Raw genomic sequence first — 17,966 nt, forward strand, 5'->3', positions numbered from 1 at the left:
TTTTTTTTTAAAGTTTTGTTTTTAGCAATTGGATGTGGCTGTCATGTTTTGTTATTTGTGATTTTTTTTTTTTAGTTTTGTCTTTAGTGTTTTTGTCTATTAGTTAGTGTCTTTTAAAACATTAAAGTTAGGTAAATAATTAAAAAGATTATTTGTAATTTTAAAATTTATTGGTCCGTTGTTGAATGTTTGTGTGCATAGTATTTGTCTATTGTGTGTAATGATTATAGATTATTGACCATATAATAACATAATAATTTCAAATTATATTTTATTTGTAGATTATGAAAAAGTCAACTACCATATTTGATTTTTTTAAAAGAAAAGCTTCAAATAGTTTAGAAGCTAATACTAGCGATGCAACATTGCCAACCACTAATGTTGAGGAAAATCCTGATGCCCCAATTGAGGAAAATCTCGACATCCCAATTGAGGAAAATCCTGATGAACCTGTTGAGGAAAATCTTGATGTCCCTTTTGAGGAAAATTCTCAAACAAAATTTCAAAAGGTTGATATGAGTTCGTTGCAATTAGAACGTGATCTTGGATTGCGTAGACAAATATATACTTATCATGTTGATCAACGAGATGAGATCCGGCGACGTTACATTACGTTGGGTCCATACCAGCCTCGTTTTAAAAAAATTTTAAAATCTGAGAAGGGTCGAAGCTTTCAAGGTTCTTGGTATGAAGATGATCGCTTTAAGCCATGGCTTGAATATTCTCCTAAAAAAGATGCCGCTTTTTGTCTACTCTGATTTCTCTTTCATAAGCCAACTAGGCATGATGGACAAAATGCATTCACAGTTAACGGATTTAAGAATTGGAAGAAAGTGAGAAATGGTGAAAGCTGTTCTTTTAGTCTTCATATGGGGAAAGACCTTAACTCCACTCATAGATTTGCCCATAAAGCGTGCCAGGATTTGATGAACCAGTCTCAACACATAGACAGGGTAGTGGGCAATTTCACTTCAGAACAAATTGTAAATAATCGAGTACGATTGAAGGCTTCAATTGATGTTGTTCGACATCTTGCCTTGCAAGCTATTGCTTTTAGAGGTCGAGATGAAAGCTCAACTTCAACCAATCGGGGAAACTTTCTTACGACATTGGATTTGATGGTGAGCTATAATAATAATGTTGTTGAAATAATGGCAAAAGCTCCAAAAAATGCCACCTACACATCACCTCAGATTCAAAAAGAAATTCTACATGTTATTTCAACCAGAGTGAAGAAGGCAATTAGGGAAGAAATTGGTGATGCAAAGTTTTGCATATTGGTTGATGAAGCTCGTGATGAGTCCATGAAAGAGCAAATGACTGTGGTTTTAAGATATGTTGATATAGCTGGCTTTGTGCGAGAACGATTTTATGGGATTGTTCATGTTGTTGACACTGCAGCAGTGACCCTTAAAAAGGAGATATATTATTTGCTCTCTAATCAGTGCTTAGATATCCAAAACATTCGGGGGCAAGGATATGATGGTGCAAGCAACATGCGGGGTGAGTGGAATGGATTACAAGCTTTGATTTTGGATGATTGTCCATATGCTTACTACATTCATTGTTTTGCACATCGTTTACAATTGGCATTAGTAGGAGCATCGAAAGCAGTTGTCGTTCTTAATAGATTTTTCAATAAATTGATTTTGGTTATCAATAATATTCGTGCTTCATGCAAACGTATTGAGCAATTAAAAATTGCTAGAGCTTCTGACATTGCATATTTGATTGATATTGAAGATCTTAAGACTGGGAAAGGACTTAATCAGATGGCCACTTTACAGCGACCTGGAGATACTCGTTGGGGTTTGCATTATAAATCGGTTTCTAACTTGATAAAGTTGTTTAGTCCAACATGTGAAGTTCTACTGAAAATCATGGATGAAGGAAATTCTTCACAAAAAGTAGAAGCAGAGTCTGCTTATGAGGTATTAATTTCATTTGAATTTGTCTTCATCTTGCATTTTGTTAATGAAACTATGGGAATCACTGATAAACTTTGTCAAGCTTTGCAAAACCAATCACAAGACATTTTAAATGCTATGCATTTAGTTTCATCCCCTAAAAAGCTTATTCAACAATTTAGAGATGAGAAATGGGATGACTTACTAGCTACTGTGATATCATTTTGTAAGAAACGTGGTATAGATGTCCCTGATATGAATGCTCGTTATGTTGCAAGATTTGGTCGATCTCGTCATCAACAAGAGGACTTTAAAAATGAGCATTATTATAAAGTAGATATTTTTAATGCAGGAATAGATTCTCAATTACAGGAACTAAATCATCGGTTTAGCGAGCATGCCATGGAGTTACTTACGCTTAGCTCAGCTCTAGACCCTCGAGAGGCATATGAATCTTTTCGAGTTAGTGATATTTGTTCATTGGTAGATAAATTTTATCCAATAGACTTCACAAATGATGAAAAGAATGATTTGAAAAAGGAACTTGATCTTTATAAGTATAATGTAGTTCAGCATTCAGGGTTCAAGAATTTGAAAAATATTTCTGAATTGTGCCAATGGATGGTGAGAACTAGAAAATCAGAAATCTATCCACTTATTTGTAGAGTGGTCAAGCTTGTGCTTACTCTTCCCGTTTCTACTGCAACTAACGAGCGAGCATTTTCAGCTATGAATGTCATCAAAACTGACATTCGCAACAAAATGGAAGATGAGTTTTTGTTAAACGCTATGATGTTATTCATTGAAAGGGACATTGCTGCGACAATTAGTAAGGATTCAATCATAGATGATTTCGAAGATTTAAAAAGATGGCGAGTTCCATTTTCATAAATAATTGCATTGCAATATCTTTAAAAAAAAAAAATTCCTGTCTTTTTCTTTGTTGATGGTTTATTAAATGAATGTTTATTTGGAGTTTCATTTTTTTTTTTATACTTCTGCCCCCCCTAACTCCAAGTCCTGGCTCCGTCCCTGTGTGTCATAGAATTTCCTATAACCCATTTAAGGCCTTTTGTTAATAATTTTCGTCCTTTTAGAAGAGCTTTCCAGGAATGTGAGCCATTTTTAGAAGTATTGGTAAGAAAATTGCTACGCCTGAAATGTTTATGTTTCAGAAAGTTAGTCCAAAGCATATTTGCATTTTGCCATAAGCGCCAAGCTTGGTTAGCAAGGAAGGTTTCATTACTCCGTTTTGTATCTCTAATGCCCAAGAGCCTCCACATTCTTTAGTTTTGGTGATTGTGGCCCAAGCTAAAAGATGAATATATTTTTGGGAAGTAGTATCTCCCCAAAGGAAGCCATGGATTGATTTTTTCTATTTGACGTGAGATGCCTTACAAGTAAAAGAGTGGTTTACATCAGGAAATATGCTAAAGGTGAGAGGATAGCCTTAATAAGAGTAATTCTACCAGCTTGAGATATAAGCTTTGCTTGCCAATTATTGTAATACCCGACAAAAAAACAGAAAGAAATAAAAGGAGTGGTATTTAAGTAATTTTCTTTGTGGGGTCAATTTTATAATTTATAATTATAAGGGAGTTTTTAGAAAATAAGGTTGAAACCCTAACTATATATAAGCTTATTAAAGGTCAACGTATAGGGAGAGATATTTTGAGTGAGGAGACTACCCAAAGGACTGAAGTAGAGAAGGATTGACTACATCCTTGAGGTAAGAGCTTAAGAAATCTTGTTCTTTTGTCAAATTTAGATTTTATGTGGTATTAGAATATTTTCTTTTGTGGGTATTTTGGCCAGTCGTGAAATTATTTAATTACTTGAGAGTTTTAATGATGCAAACAAAGAAAAGTTTGGATTTATTTTTTGATAAACTAGACGCTGTTACTACAGATGTTTCTATGTTCAGTAACTTAATCATTTTTTATAACTTTGTGCGTTAAGCGTAGAGAGAAGCCGCATATTTTCTTAAAATGTTAGGTGTTTTGCGCAGACTTTCTTTCAGTAACAGTGCCGAAGTAGTGGATTTGATGAAAAAAAAAAGTTGTTTTTCCCATAAGGCCATGTGCCTAATTGTACTTGGAGTTGGCAGGTGGCATGAGATTTTGAGATGATAATGGTGGCAGGTGGCAGAGAAAAAGAGAAAAAAAAAGAAAAAAAAAAAAGAAAAAGAAGGAAAGGTGTAAACGTAATTGTGTTCATGTGTTTTTTTTTTATTTTTAAAATTGGCTTTTGACTTTATAGGTATTTTATAGTCTATATCCCTAGGAAACTATATGTAGCAGAAAGTAAAGAAAATATATTATATGAATAGGTGGATTTTTTGGTGTGAGATAACGGTGGATAGTTATGAGATATTTTTAATAGTTTCTCTATCTGGCCGGGTACAATTATAAGTTCTTCTTAAATTATTTAATTGTTGAGTAAAAATATTTGAAAATTGTTTTAGGTGATATCTAAGGATTTTAGAGGATTTGTTAAGGAAAAGTTTCTTTTGGAATAGCTTTTGGAGGTACGTAACCTTATCCTAATTAGTTTTATTTTGCGTATATATATGATTACTAATTTCAAGCAAATAATTATCACATATATATATGATTACTGAATATATGATATATTTTATTTAATTGTTTTTAACTATACTAATTCAATTTAAAGAATAAAGAATTTTCACCAATATATATGAGCATTGAATATAAAATTTATTTTATTTAATTGTTTTTTTAGCTATATTGATTTAAAGTAAAGAATATAGAAATATCACAAATATATTTGAATATTGAGTATATGGTTGTGTGTGTGTGTGTGTATATATATATATGTATTTGAATAAGATATATTTTTGTTAGAAACTATGATTTCATATATATGATTATGGACAATCTGACTATGAATTGATTCTGATACCCAAACCAATAGAGTTATTCATTAGTACTTTGATACCCGGCCAATGGGGGCTATTCATTGGTACTCTGATATCCAAACCAATGGGGGTTATTTATTGGTACACTGATACCTAGCCAATGTGAGTTATTCATTGGTATACTGATATCCAACCAATGGGGGTTATTTATTGGTACACTGATACCCAGCCAATGGGGGTTATTCATTGGTATTCTGATACCCAAACCAATGGGGTTTATTCATTGGTACGCTGATACCCAGCCAATGAGGGTTATTCATTGGTACTCTGATGCCCAGTCACGGGGATATAGTGTGACCATAGTCATAAGATTGCTAAGAATATGAATTACGTTTGAATATTTGACTATTTTGAGTCCTTAAAACTACATATGTGATTTTGAAAATGTTTGAGTATTTGAATTATTTTGACTCACTAAAACTGCTTATGTGTTTTTGGAATCTATTGTAAGTTATAGCTTTTGATATATGGAAAATTGACTATTTTCTAAACCATCTATGATATATTTGTAAGATTAAAGTATGTGATCTATGTGCAACTTATTATTTTAAGATTATGAAACTTCTTCAGTTATTTTGAAAACACATAGTTTATTATAACTTTTGAAGATTCATATTACATCTTATTATTTTACAGATCTATTGCTTGATAAAACTTATTAGGACTTTGGTTACTTATTGAGTTGTCAACTCATCCCCCTTTTTCCTCTTCAGTTTTAGATTGGGAAGAATAGCAAGTTTTGAGAGTTTTGATGTTGTGTTGTGAGCAGGAAAAGAAGCTTAGAGATTTTGAAATTGGATGGTCTTCTAATAGTTTTTTATTTATTGGCCAATTGACATTATGTACATGAGGTTTGGATTTTGTTCCTACTAAATTATTGGAGATCTATTCATAAAGAAATTGTTGAGGTATTTTGGATTTATTTGATTTAATTTTTGAGGATAAATTTTAGTTGCTAAGAAGACCTTGCACACTTGTACAGTGCTTACTTTATAAGTGTGCGGTGGTTGTCACGTGCCTATTTTTATAGTTGGGTTCGAGACATGACAATTTTAATGGTATCAGAGCTTAGGTTATGATCTTACAGACTTTATGCTAGGTTTTGATTTAGAATGAAATTTGCGCCCTAGGCATTACAATTCTAGTTATTGTTTATGAAGCTTGTTAGGTTATAGATAGTGTTCTTTTGATGACTTGATGAGAAGTGTAAGTGAGGTTCCATCATATGATGATTTGTTAGGTCATATTTGAAGGATTTGATATTTATTTCTCTTGGGTTATACCTACATGACTTATAAAACAAAAAGGAGAATTTTAATTGATATACTTCTATGTTCTTATACTAGTATTAAGTGGGTATATTTTATTCTTGAAAATTTTGTAATTGACCAGATTAGTTATTAAAACTTCTTCTTCTTATTAAAAGGAAAAGAGAGTGAGAAAAAGTTGAAGAAGTAAAGCTTGTTCTCCGTCTCATCCCCATATGGTTTAGTTGCATAATGTTCACTGTAGTCCAAGCTCAACTTCACACCCACTACACCATTCAAGGTATTACAATGATCCGATCAATAGGACACTTACATATTCCCCCAGGATCACTTTAAGCCTTTGTACGCATCACAGTCTTATTCACCGTTCCATTCTATGATCGAATTTTTGTCCCAATAGCCAGAAAATTTACAGGACACCCATCAGGCATTACAGTGCTACAAAGAATAGTTGGACTATTTCTATCCATACTCAACATGGTTGTGTCAGCTCTAGTAGAAACCAAAAGCCAAAAGGGTTAGCATTGCCAAAGAATATAACCCCATGGATTGACCATAAAGCAACAATTCCAATGACAGTTTGGTGGCTACTTCCACAATACATAATTTATGGTTTCTCTGATGCATTCGCAATTGTGGGACTCCAAGAATTGTTCTATGATCAAATGCCAGAAGCACTGAGAAGTATGGGAGCTGCAGCATATATTTGTATGGTTGGAGTTGGAAGCCTCATGAGCAATGCTATTATGTCTATTGTGCATGAATGGCTTGGTAACAATCTTAGTAGTGCACACCTCGATTACTACTACTGGGTTCTAGCGGGGTTGAGTGCTTTGAATTTGTGTGTTCATGTATGCTTTTCTATGCGCTTTGTCTACAAAAAGGTTGAGGAGGCTGAAAAAAACCAACGAAGAAAAGTGGGTTATGATGAGCACCCATAATGGAGTACGGAGAATTTTAAGACTAGAGGGGCATGCTATATTAGTAGGTTAATTAACAAATACAAATCGCCATCCCATTCTTAGTTTTCCAGTTTATGCTCCATCAATTGCAAAATGATGTGTTTAATATTTCTTTCATCTTAAACACTGATTACTAAGGGAAAAAGAAAAAGGAGGAGACTTGTGACAAATTGTGATTGATAGAATATAAAATGGAACAATACAAGTGGAATGGATGATTTTTTTTTATTAATTAGCATAAAAAACCAGATTACGAAGAGTAAAATAACATGTATAGTGGCGATATGCTTTAGAGATAGCAACCAATGGTTTGCTAAAGAGCTGGGTTTTGAGAGTTTGGTAGTGGAAGGAGATTCAAAAATCATTATCAACTCAATCAATGGTGAAAATATGCTCTACTTTGAAGTATGGCATATAATACAAGACATAAGTTACTTAGTTCTTCACTTAGAAATGTTTACTTTCGCCATGTTAAAAGGCAAGGTAATTGTGTGGCTTGTAAGCTCGCAAGTTGTAATTCTTTTTATGTTTGGATGGAGTCTGTTCCTTCTGACATTCCCGATGTCTACAACTTTGATCTTAGTTTGATTGATTAATAATACGCCCTATCCCTAGGGCTTTTCCTCAAATAAAAAAGAAAAAGAAAAGAAAAGAAGATAAACCAGTAAATATGTATGTGTTTGAATGCCTATATAATGTGAAAAAAAAAAAAAATTGAAGATCTTTGAAAGAATATTTTCCTTTACTGTTTAATGTGTATCAGTAAATACTAAATATGTTTGTGTGTGCATCTTTAGTTACTTACTTGACTACAGAATTTGAACTAAATAGTTGGGCTCTTTGATAGTCTTAGTGAATTTTTCATTCTTTCTTTATTTTTTTTTTTCAGAAACGTTAGGGAGAATGGATGAAGTGGACTATTAACACAGTAGCATCAAACAAAAATGAAAAATAATATCAGCAGAGCTTCGGACCATTTTGTAGTATCTCCATTTGGTAATTATTTCGGTTATCAAATGGAATTTGATAAAACCCCAGATACTCAGCTCCATGGTTAGGTACACATTATTTGTGGCACTTCAGTCACTCATAGGATTTATGACATGTCTAATTGACCACTACTACATCAATTTGGTTAATTTTCTAAAGGTTCATTATTTTCTACTATGATAAGCTATTTCTCCACTTTTTTCTCCCTTTTAGACCTTTGTTAAGAGCATTTTTGGGCAACAAATTAAAAAAGCCTAAGGCCCATTTATCAGTAATTCAAACCTACAACTTGTAAATGTGGACTACGTTTCTGACAAAATCAATATGTGAACTCGGCTTAATTTGGGCCCTTGCAATCATCCGAAAAAAAAAACTGTCATTAATATAGCCCACAAAGATCATGAAACCAGCCAACAAAAATTGGCTAATTAGGGCCCACCAAGGGCATATAGCTGAGCCGAAGACTATGATACTTAGGTGCTTCTTTTTCATTGTGCGGACCAAGCCCATGTATGAAAGAGGAGGCCAACAAAAGATTCAAAAAAAAAAAAAAAAAAAAGATGGCAGAGTATCATTAGGTAAATACTTCAGCATAATTTTTCTTTTTTCTGAATCCCCATTTGTTTTTGACTTGATTGCAATTCCCTTGACTTCTAAAATTCCAAAATGGCAACTGAAATTGGATAATCTGTATTGGGAAGGAAATTAAGATTCTTCCTTTTAAAATTGATTCATTTCATATTTCAAATTAAATATATTACAAAAAAAAAATGTATCTATTTTTTTTTTTGAAAGGAAAAAAAAATGTATCTAGTTAATATCACATCATTTGAAATTTTAAATACTGGGCAGTTTGCACTATGTACAATGTCAGAATACAAAAAATAAAATCTTAATTATGAAATGAATTATTTCAGTGCCTAAGCATGTCATTAGTGCAAGTCCTTTATCTTTGCACCTAACCTTCATAGAGAGCTAGCTCTGTAGTCTGTTACATCAGAAATGATAGATAATGGCCTTGAAGATACCAACCAAGAAGGAAGAAGCTCTTCATTCCTAGATAACAGTCCAAAGGTGGATTAATTGCTGCCATTTTCATCATCTGTAAGCCAAGACAATCAATTTAATTCCTCCTCTTAATTAGCTACTCTCAAAACTTCAACTTATGCTTAAAACTTGGTTATCGATTCTTTTTACTTCGTTTTGCAGTTGTTGAAGTGGCAGAGCGAATCAGATTCTGTGGCTTGGCTAGTAACTTCATCATGTACCTCACAGATGAACTCCAGGATCCCACCTCCACAGCAGCTAAGAATGTCAACACTTGGATTGGTGTATCTTGTGTGTTCCCCCATTGTTGGCGGCTAAGGGGGTTTTGTATTTATTATTTTTTGTGGACTTTTGATGTGTGCGTTAATGACAAAATTATTATATTTAATTTTTTTAAAGGGTTGGGTAAGGTAAAACTAGTTGATTGAGTTTAATTATTTTTAGCATTACTATTGGTAAATTTTATTGTTAGGCTAATTTTTTTGGACTTGTATATTTTGTTCTAGATTTTAGACCAATAAATTTTTTTTAGGCCTTCAAAAGGAGAAAAATGCTAGAGTTACAATTTTTTTTTTTACAAATTGCTAATGTAGTGAATGATTATTGGTAGTTAAAAAAGTGATAGAAGTGGTAGGCTTAAATGCAAACCAATAAGATTTACTACCCAGCAATTTGTAAAAATGTTATAAAAAAGTTTGTGACTGTAGTATTACTTTTAAAAGAATAAATGATATTGTTAAGGGGGCAAAGTGTAATTTTATAGAACAAATTGTTAAAATTAATACTCATGTATATGCTAATTTTTTTTTTATTTATAAAAATAATTAGGGGGGCAATATCCAAGTCTACCTCCGTCCATGAGAGGAACAGTAGTTGCTCATTTTTTTCAAGAATATTAATGCATAGCCAATCAAATTCAATAGAATGATGTTCTTTCTTTACTCTCTAGGGAGGCTCCTTGGATAATTAGATGGTAATTAAGATAAGTGATTCTAAACCAATTTTTTGTTCTAATACAATATACAAATATACATATCACTAGGCCTTTTGCTAATAAATTTAGTTTTGCGTTTTTAAAATTTTTGTTTTAAGGTGTTTTGAGAAATTGTTCTTAAAAATAGTTTTCTAGTATTTTTCCACCCAAATCTATTTGGCACTTCTTTTCTATTTCAATTTTTTTTTACTCAATGCTTCTTCTCTTCAAAAACAAAACACAATAGATCATGCAACCAGCCAATCCTTTCACTGCACCCAAACCACCAATTGCACAACTCAATTAACTGAAATTGATATATATTATGGGAGAAAGGGACGAAGAACTAAGAGAAAGTGACGAAGACCAAAGAAAAATACAAAGGAAGAAAGTGACAGAGAACAACTAGGATACAAAGAACAACTAAAATACAAAAGTTAAACTTAAAACACGAAGAAGGAAGCTACGGGAAAGTAGAATTGGTGAATGAGAATAAGGATGAGTTCTAACTACAAGACGAACACACTGACTGGGTAATAGGAGTGTAAGAAGATCATGGAAGCTTATTAATGGCGTATATTGCTAAAATACTATAGAAAACAACAGCAAAATATGGAATAGAACATAAAACAAGATACAATAAACTGAGGGATATTATTAGATTGAACAAGTTTTTTACAGGACTGGAAGTCATAGACTGGGAAATATTATACAAACTGGCTAACTCTTAGTTTCTAAAACTCTACTTCTCTCTAGCTCTTCAAATCAAGGAAGTCAATACCGTACCGGAAGCTGTACCGGTTTAGCCAGTGGTATGATATATTTCGGGTACCGGTCAATACCGGTGTACCGTTTCGGGTTTACCGCTATTTTATATAATTACTATTTTTTTTTGACACACACACACACACACACACACACACACACACACATATATATATATATATATAAACACATACACAACCTTGAAAATGCACCTCATTTAAATTTATATTATATTTTAAATTGTCTCACTTTTCAAAATTGTGCCCATCTTAATGTAAGCTAATTACATTCGGTTTATTATGACTTACTTTTGCAGGATCTTCTTTTGGTATTACTGTTTGGTTTTAATGGCAATATATTTCCCTTTCAAAAAAAAAAAAAAAATTCACATCACCTTGGATACCGTCCCACTTTTTCAGTTTTGTCTCAATCCCTCCCATCTACTCAGCTGTAGACCTGCCTCCTTTTCTTTAATTGAAAGGAGAGAATGCAGCTAGCACAAGTTATTATCAAATATACATTCCGGATCTAGCCTTTTTTGCTCTTCATTCTCACGCCTTCTTCTTCTTCTTCATTGAGTCTCTGAACTTCTTGCTCCATCTGTTTTTTTAGCCTTTTTTGCACTTCATTCACACGCCTTCTTCTTCTTCTTCTTCTTCATTGTGTCTCTCTGAACTTCTTGCTCCATCTATTTTTTTATTTCGAAAAATCCTTACTCATTCTACATCAAACGGTCTTAACTCATCAAGAAAACCATTCTCTTTCCTTACTAGGAATGAAGAAGATGATGGGTAAGTTCACAAATCTTTGGATTTTTTAGTTTCAGTGTTCTTTTGGGTATTAGCTTTGTTTTGGAAACCAATCCCTTGTGATTGTGAACCCAAAAAATGACAGAATCGTGTTTCGGCCCGGTATCCATTTCCCGGCTGAAACAGCCGGATTTCGCCGGTACGACCGGTAAACGGCCGGTACGGCCGGTATTTTTTCCGGTATGAAACAGGAGTTTACATGTACCTGTGCACTCGCCGATACGGCATATATCGGCCATACCGGCCGGTACGGTACGAGATCAACCACACTGCTTCAAATTCTTTTTTCACTCTTTAAACTTTGCTGAACTAAGGATACAAACGGCCTATTTATAGGCAAATATTTTACAAAATGACAAAATAATTTACAGTGAAGAAATGTGAATTCTGACTTCTTTCTTTACAGTTGTCGAAGAGTTGTGATGATGCAGTGCCAGCTGTCTTCTAAATGAGCAGGAATTATTCTCTTGCAGGATTCTTTACTGACAATGGGAATTATGGTACTGAGAGAAAGGACGAAGTATCATGCATGAAAATAGTTGAAGTCTTGAAGGAAGTGTGACGGCAAAAGGAAAACACACCAAAACAAAAGTGGGTCCCACATAATTTTTTTTAATAATTATATATATATATATATATATATATATATATCTTTTGTACATATTTTTCTCTAATCATCTCTTCCTTGGAACCATTCTTCATCAATGTCTGCATCTGGATCATGGTTATGGTAATAAGGATCATCAAAGTCGAAAGGACTGGGCATTTCCCAATGGTGTTGATGGGGCCATTGCTGTCGGCAAATATCAGGGTCTGCTGGCACAATGTCTGGAAGGATTCCTTGATTGAGGGATTCTGCCATTGTGAGTGAATAGTGACAGGATATCCAAGATACGTCCGTGTGTCTGTGAATAGTTCCGTCGGCATTTGTTACCCAATGTACTTCTAGAGGGTGGAAAATTCCTTCTGCTTGAACATTATTTTTGGAGTTCAGCTTCGCTACTAGACATGCTGAATTGATTTTGTGACCAAACCGGGGGTGATCTGTTTTGTGATACTTGAACTATTGACCATCATGAGCATCATTTTTCAAAATTTCATGCCAAAATTTGTTAAAATATTTATTTTCATGAGGAAAAGTGTATGAGTAGATATATCATGTTATTTGAGTTTAAGGCTGTGTTTGGGTGTAAAAAGAATACGGAAAATATTTTACACCACAAGGGGTGTTTGGGTTGACTGGAAAATTTAGTCAAATGGAAAATCATTTCCGTTGACTGTAAAATATGAAGGCCTGAAGTGTAAAATAGATTACACATCTATTTTACCTTCAAACCATTTTCAAAGAAAAAAAAACTGAACAGAGAGAGAGAGAGAGAGAGAGAGAGAGAGAGAGAGAGAGAGAGAGAGAGAGAGAGAGAGAGAGAGAGAGGCTGGTCACCTGAACTCGAGATCGACTCCACCGCCGTTTGGGCCGTGCTTCTCACTGCCGATCAAGCATAGCTTTTCCTCCTTCTTTCTCTCTTCCTCCCTCTTTCTCTTTCTCTTTCTCTTTCTTTCTCTCTTTGCCACCCATGTCACCGATTTGCCCTTTGTCTCTCTACCCATATCTAGCAAACTACAGTAAGTCAAGCGATCCACCGTGACCTAGTTGCCTTTGCCGCTCGATCTTGCCTCCACCACCTCTAGATTGAACCACCTACTAGCCCATAACTAATTTCCTTCTATTTCTTAGTCTGCCTATCATTTCCTCTCTCTCTCTCTCTCTCTCTCTCTCTCTCTCTCAATTTGACTGGATTTGATAAATACACTTAAAAATATTTTTCAAAGCATTTTTTAGAGTGCCACCAAACACCTAAAAATATTTTCATCTGAAAATATTTTACACTTGCAAAATGTTTTACATAAAGCTAAACACAGCCTAAGTTTTGTTTGTTTCACAGAAATCAAAGGTTTTTTTTTTAAAGGGATTTAAGACAATTTTATTGTTTTATCAATAGGTCTAGAGATACAAATATTTTTAAAACTGACAAAGCAATGTATTGTGATTAGCGCAAATACAAGTGGTCTTAGTTGTGAGTCATGTAAAAGCAATATTAGTCCAATCATTATTCCTCACCTCAACATTTGAAAAAAAAATTGTGAAAATTTTATTTTATTTTTGTTAAGTTATATACAGATTTAGTGAGTCTCTTAAATTTATGATCTCAACCGTTATTTTATTATTATGAGAAAAGGAAATGCTAGTTGACCTATAACCCAATTTATGTTTGATCCTTTTCTAACATAGTCAAAGCATAAGGGACTAAAATTTTTATGACAAATGTTTGATCATCTCTAGCACCATACTTGATAAATGTAACATTTGATTTAATGGTATCAACACAACTTTCATAAGGGGGCTATCAGATTAAAACCTTTACATATTTTGAGCAAAGTAATATACCAAATTACATCTTGAGGTAGTTAGTGGGATTTCATCGTTACACAGTGAGGAAAATTATGCCGTGTAGTGACAGTTAGCCAATAATAGTCTCAATTTATAATAATAATAATAATAACCTCTATGATACAAGTAATAACCTCTATGATACAAGACTCATTATTATTTCCCCCTGGAAAATATTTTAAAGAGAAATGGTGCTAGTTGCTTAAGTTTGTGCATGAAAGAGTGTTTGTACAATGATCTGATCAATCGGACCCAACTTTTTGCTTCAGACAGCATCACTTTAAGCCCTTCTCGACCTCACTATATCATCATCACTATTCCATTGTACGATCGATTTTGGTCCCAATTACAATAAAAATCTCATGACACCATTCTTGAACTACAATGCTACAAAGGGTAGGCCCTGGTTTATGTTTATCATTGCCCACTATGGTTGTGGCAGCTCTAGACTCTAGTAGAGGCCAAAAGGGTTACAATTGCAAAAGAATATGACTTCATGGACAAGCTTGAAGCAATTGCTCCTATGAGTGTGTGGTGATTACTTCCACAATACATACTTTGTGGCTTGGCCAATATGTGTTGGGCTCCAAGAATTGTCCAAGGACCAAATGCCAGAGTCCTTGAGAAGCTTGGGAGCAGCAACATATGTTACTGTTGTAGGAGTTGGAAGTTTAATTGGATCTACTATTATATATGTAAGGTTGAATTTATTCAATCATGTGTTGGCTTTATTTCGTGCCAAATTTGCTTATAATTTAGCAATTAAATACACTGTATTTAGGTGAGATTTATGTAAGGATAGTGTATGAGAAAGTGTGAAGAAACCTCAAATGTGTGCACTTAAGAAGAGCCTCGCGACTGGCGAGTCGCCAAAGGTGGCACAAGTGTGGAGTATGCAAGAGAGCTAAAGGGTCGTGACAACTGGAGCATAACATGACAAAACTTCCAGTCTGGCCAGACAGTTAGCTCACGACTCGTTTCAGTCGCGAGGTCGAGTCGCCAGAATGCCCTGTTTGGATAAAACCTGACGTTTCACATTCCTCATATACCCTACTATAAATACCCTTATACCCACGAAATGTAGAGAACTTCCAGAGAGAATTTTGAGAGAGAAACCCAAGAAAAAAATATGATTGACTCATCCACAATCTTCATCATTTGATTCTCCAAATTCTTCTACTCTCACCCTCTCCATTTTCATATTCTTGAGAGGTACATTTAGCTAAGTCCTTATCTCACCATACCCATATCAGTGAGGAGGTGTTTTGGTGCTTGGAAAGCAGTTCAGAAGGGACCAATTCACTTGGTTGATGCAATGGGATTATTGCGGGATCCGGTAAGTTAGAGAAGACAAGATTCGGCATAACCCTGTTGAAACAAGAAGCTTGGAGGGCTTAGGTGCACTGGGTAGATTAGGCTTGGAGGGTCTTCTGCTATTCATGTATCCCAATTTCATTCTCTAATAGATTATTAACCGCTTGGAGGGCGGCGGAGAAGTTTTTTGCCGAGTTCTTCGGTTTCCTCTTCGATAACACATCGTCGTGTTATCTTTGTGTTTGCATCTCTCTTCCCTTACTCTTTACCTTTTAATTACTGCTATATTTGTGATTAATTTTAGTTTAGAGTGTTTTACCAATTTGGGTTTAGCTTATATTCATCATTCTGCACATATATTGTTTGTGTATAAGCTTGAGTTAGTAATTTTGTTTTTAGGGGTCTAAACGTTCATTGGTGTTTTTGTTTTATACGCTATTTGAACTTTCAATATATATTGTGCAGGGCTATTAGCTCAAGCTGTGGTGAAAAATGGCTTGGTAACAATCTTAAATGTGCACACTTTGATTACTTCTATTGGGTACTAGCAAGGTTGAGCACCTTGAATATGTGTGTTTACATAGGGATTGCTATGCGTTTTGTGTAAAAAAAAAGTTGAAGGGGATGAGATACATTCATGAAATAAATATATATTAAATATGTACATTGATAGATCAATAAATTGTTTGAAATTTTACATAAATAAATCTAAAAAATATTAAATTGAACATCATATCAAATGTTGCATTTATAGTGTATACCTTAATCAATCTCCCACCAAATAACAACACAAACAAAATATCAATATCACTTTTAAGTACCATAGAGTTTTAGTAACTCCAAGAACATGTCTTGTCCTATAAGTCATAAAAAAAGGGAACCTAGCTCAACAATATATTTAATACAAACCAAATAGCAAAATACCAAATGAATAAAAAGCTAGCAGCTCTAAAAAAATTGTTAGGTTAACATGAATTATAAAGAGCAATGACATTTAAAACAGAAGGTAAAGTTACTACAAACACTTAAAAACTCCATTAGAAAAATTTCAACACAATTATAAGACAATGCAGAATTTTGAGCCAACTCATTATTTAATTTTAGGTACAACCTAGCATCACTGTTGAAAATTTTTATAGGCTGGCTTAGCTTTCCCACCAACACCACCTTTGACTGGGTACTTTGCAGCGCCAAGAGTATTATTCAAAGCATAGTGTGTTTCACACGTGTCTTCCATTTCAACTCAATATTCAAACCCATTTTAACTCTCCACAATAGATTGTTCCTTCAAAAATAGATTTCTCCCACTTAAGCAATTCTAATCGTAAACGAATCAACAACTAAAATCAATGATTTTTTTTTGAGACAATTCTATGAGTATTGTTTTATCAAGATACATACATTTTCACTTTTTCTCTCCCCTCAACTGTTATGGTGCAAAGTTATAATTGATAATAATAAAAATAGTATTAGTAGTGAATCTATATAAAAGTTATGTTCATCTAATTATATTTTGACGCGTGCAATTGTAAAATGATTATGAAAATTTTTATGTACTTCCTACCTCTATTCTTTGTTCTATACATTTTACATCAATACTTTATAACCAATAGTCCACAAGATTCTTATTGTAAACACAGTTAAAGGCTTGCAGGCCGAAAGGCATATGAGATTTTCACCAATAAAAAAGGAAGAAGAAGAAGAAAAAAGAAAAGAAAAGAAAAGAGAGACATTTCTAGAGAAAATTGCTGTCAAGAATAAAGTGAAATACCAAAATGTACCGTAGTAAAACAAGAAAGAAAATCCATGGTGCAAGTTAGAAGCTTTATGGGCAACAACTTTGATCACTTTCTTATCTCTGCTAATAGCCATAGCATAGCATTGTATCGTATATGGGAACAAGACACAAGCATCAACTTTAATAGCTTTTGTCATTTTGTATATAAACAGAAAAACTCAATTTTGAACCGCTACTCTGCTTAGATGCTCCAACCAATTCAAAAAGAGAAAGGTATTTTGACTTTTTGAAAACATAAATTAATGATGAAATCAGTGAACCTGAACCATCTTAGTTAACTGAGGTTCGCAATGACCAGTTTTTGTTTTCTAATGCATATAGTTCAGAACACACTAGGTTCTTACAAAAATGTCCAAATGCTTTGTCAAAGGAAAAGAGAATAGCTTTTCTAATTTCAACACAGCATCCAAAAAGAATAGAAAAGGGAAAAGCCCACGTGTTTTGGTGTGTCAGTAGAGTTTTCTTAAAAAATAAAAAATGCTCTTGCTAGAATGGAGAAAAAATAGGGTGTTGAAAATGTGATATATAATGTATATACCTTGATTTCTTATTGTAGGTCCCTCCTCTGATGTTGCAGTGACATGCATGTCATGCAACAACCATTATTTTGTTCTTTCAAATTAGCTGAACAAGCTCCTAGGTTAATTCAATTTGCCCTAAATTCTACTCAAACCAAAATTAGAAGGAAGACAGAGAAAAAAGGTGAAAAAATACCACACGGTACTTGGGCACATTATGTGCAATGT

At 33.8% G+C, this 17,966-nt stretch overlaps 1 protein-coding gene across 1 annotated transcript; it reads left to right on the forward strand.

The window, feature by feature from the left end:
* The first annotated feature begins 284 nt into the window (after positions 1-284).
* Positions 285-7,054, forward strand: LOC142616853 (uncharacterized). The gene is made up of 3 exons (XM_075789614.1): positions 285-685; positions 782-2,779; positions 6,514-7,054. The coding sequence occupies exons 1-3, from the start codon at positions 285-287 to the stop codon at positions 7,052-7,054; spliced, it is 2,940 nt and encodes a 979-aa protein (XP_075645729.1).
* The last annotated feature ends 10,912 nt before the right edge of the window (positions 7,055-17,966 follow it).

The sequence above is a fragment of the Castanea sativa genome, chromosome 11 (genome assembly GCF_040712315.1).
Source record: "Castanea sativa cultivar Marrone di Chiusa Pesio chromosome 11, ASM4071231v1".
Classification (NCBI taxonomy): Eukaryota; Viridiplantae; Streptophyta; class Magnoliopsida; order Fagales; family Fagaceae; genus Castanea; species Castanea sativa.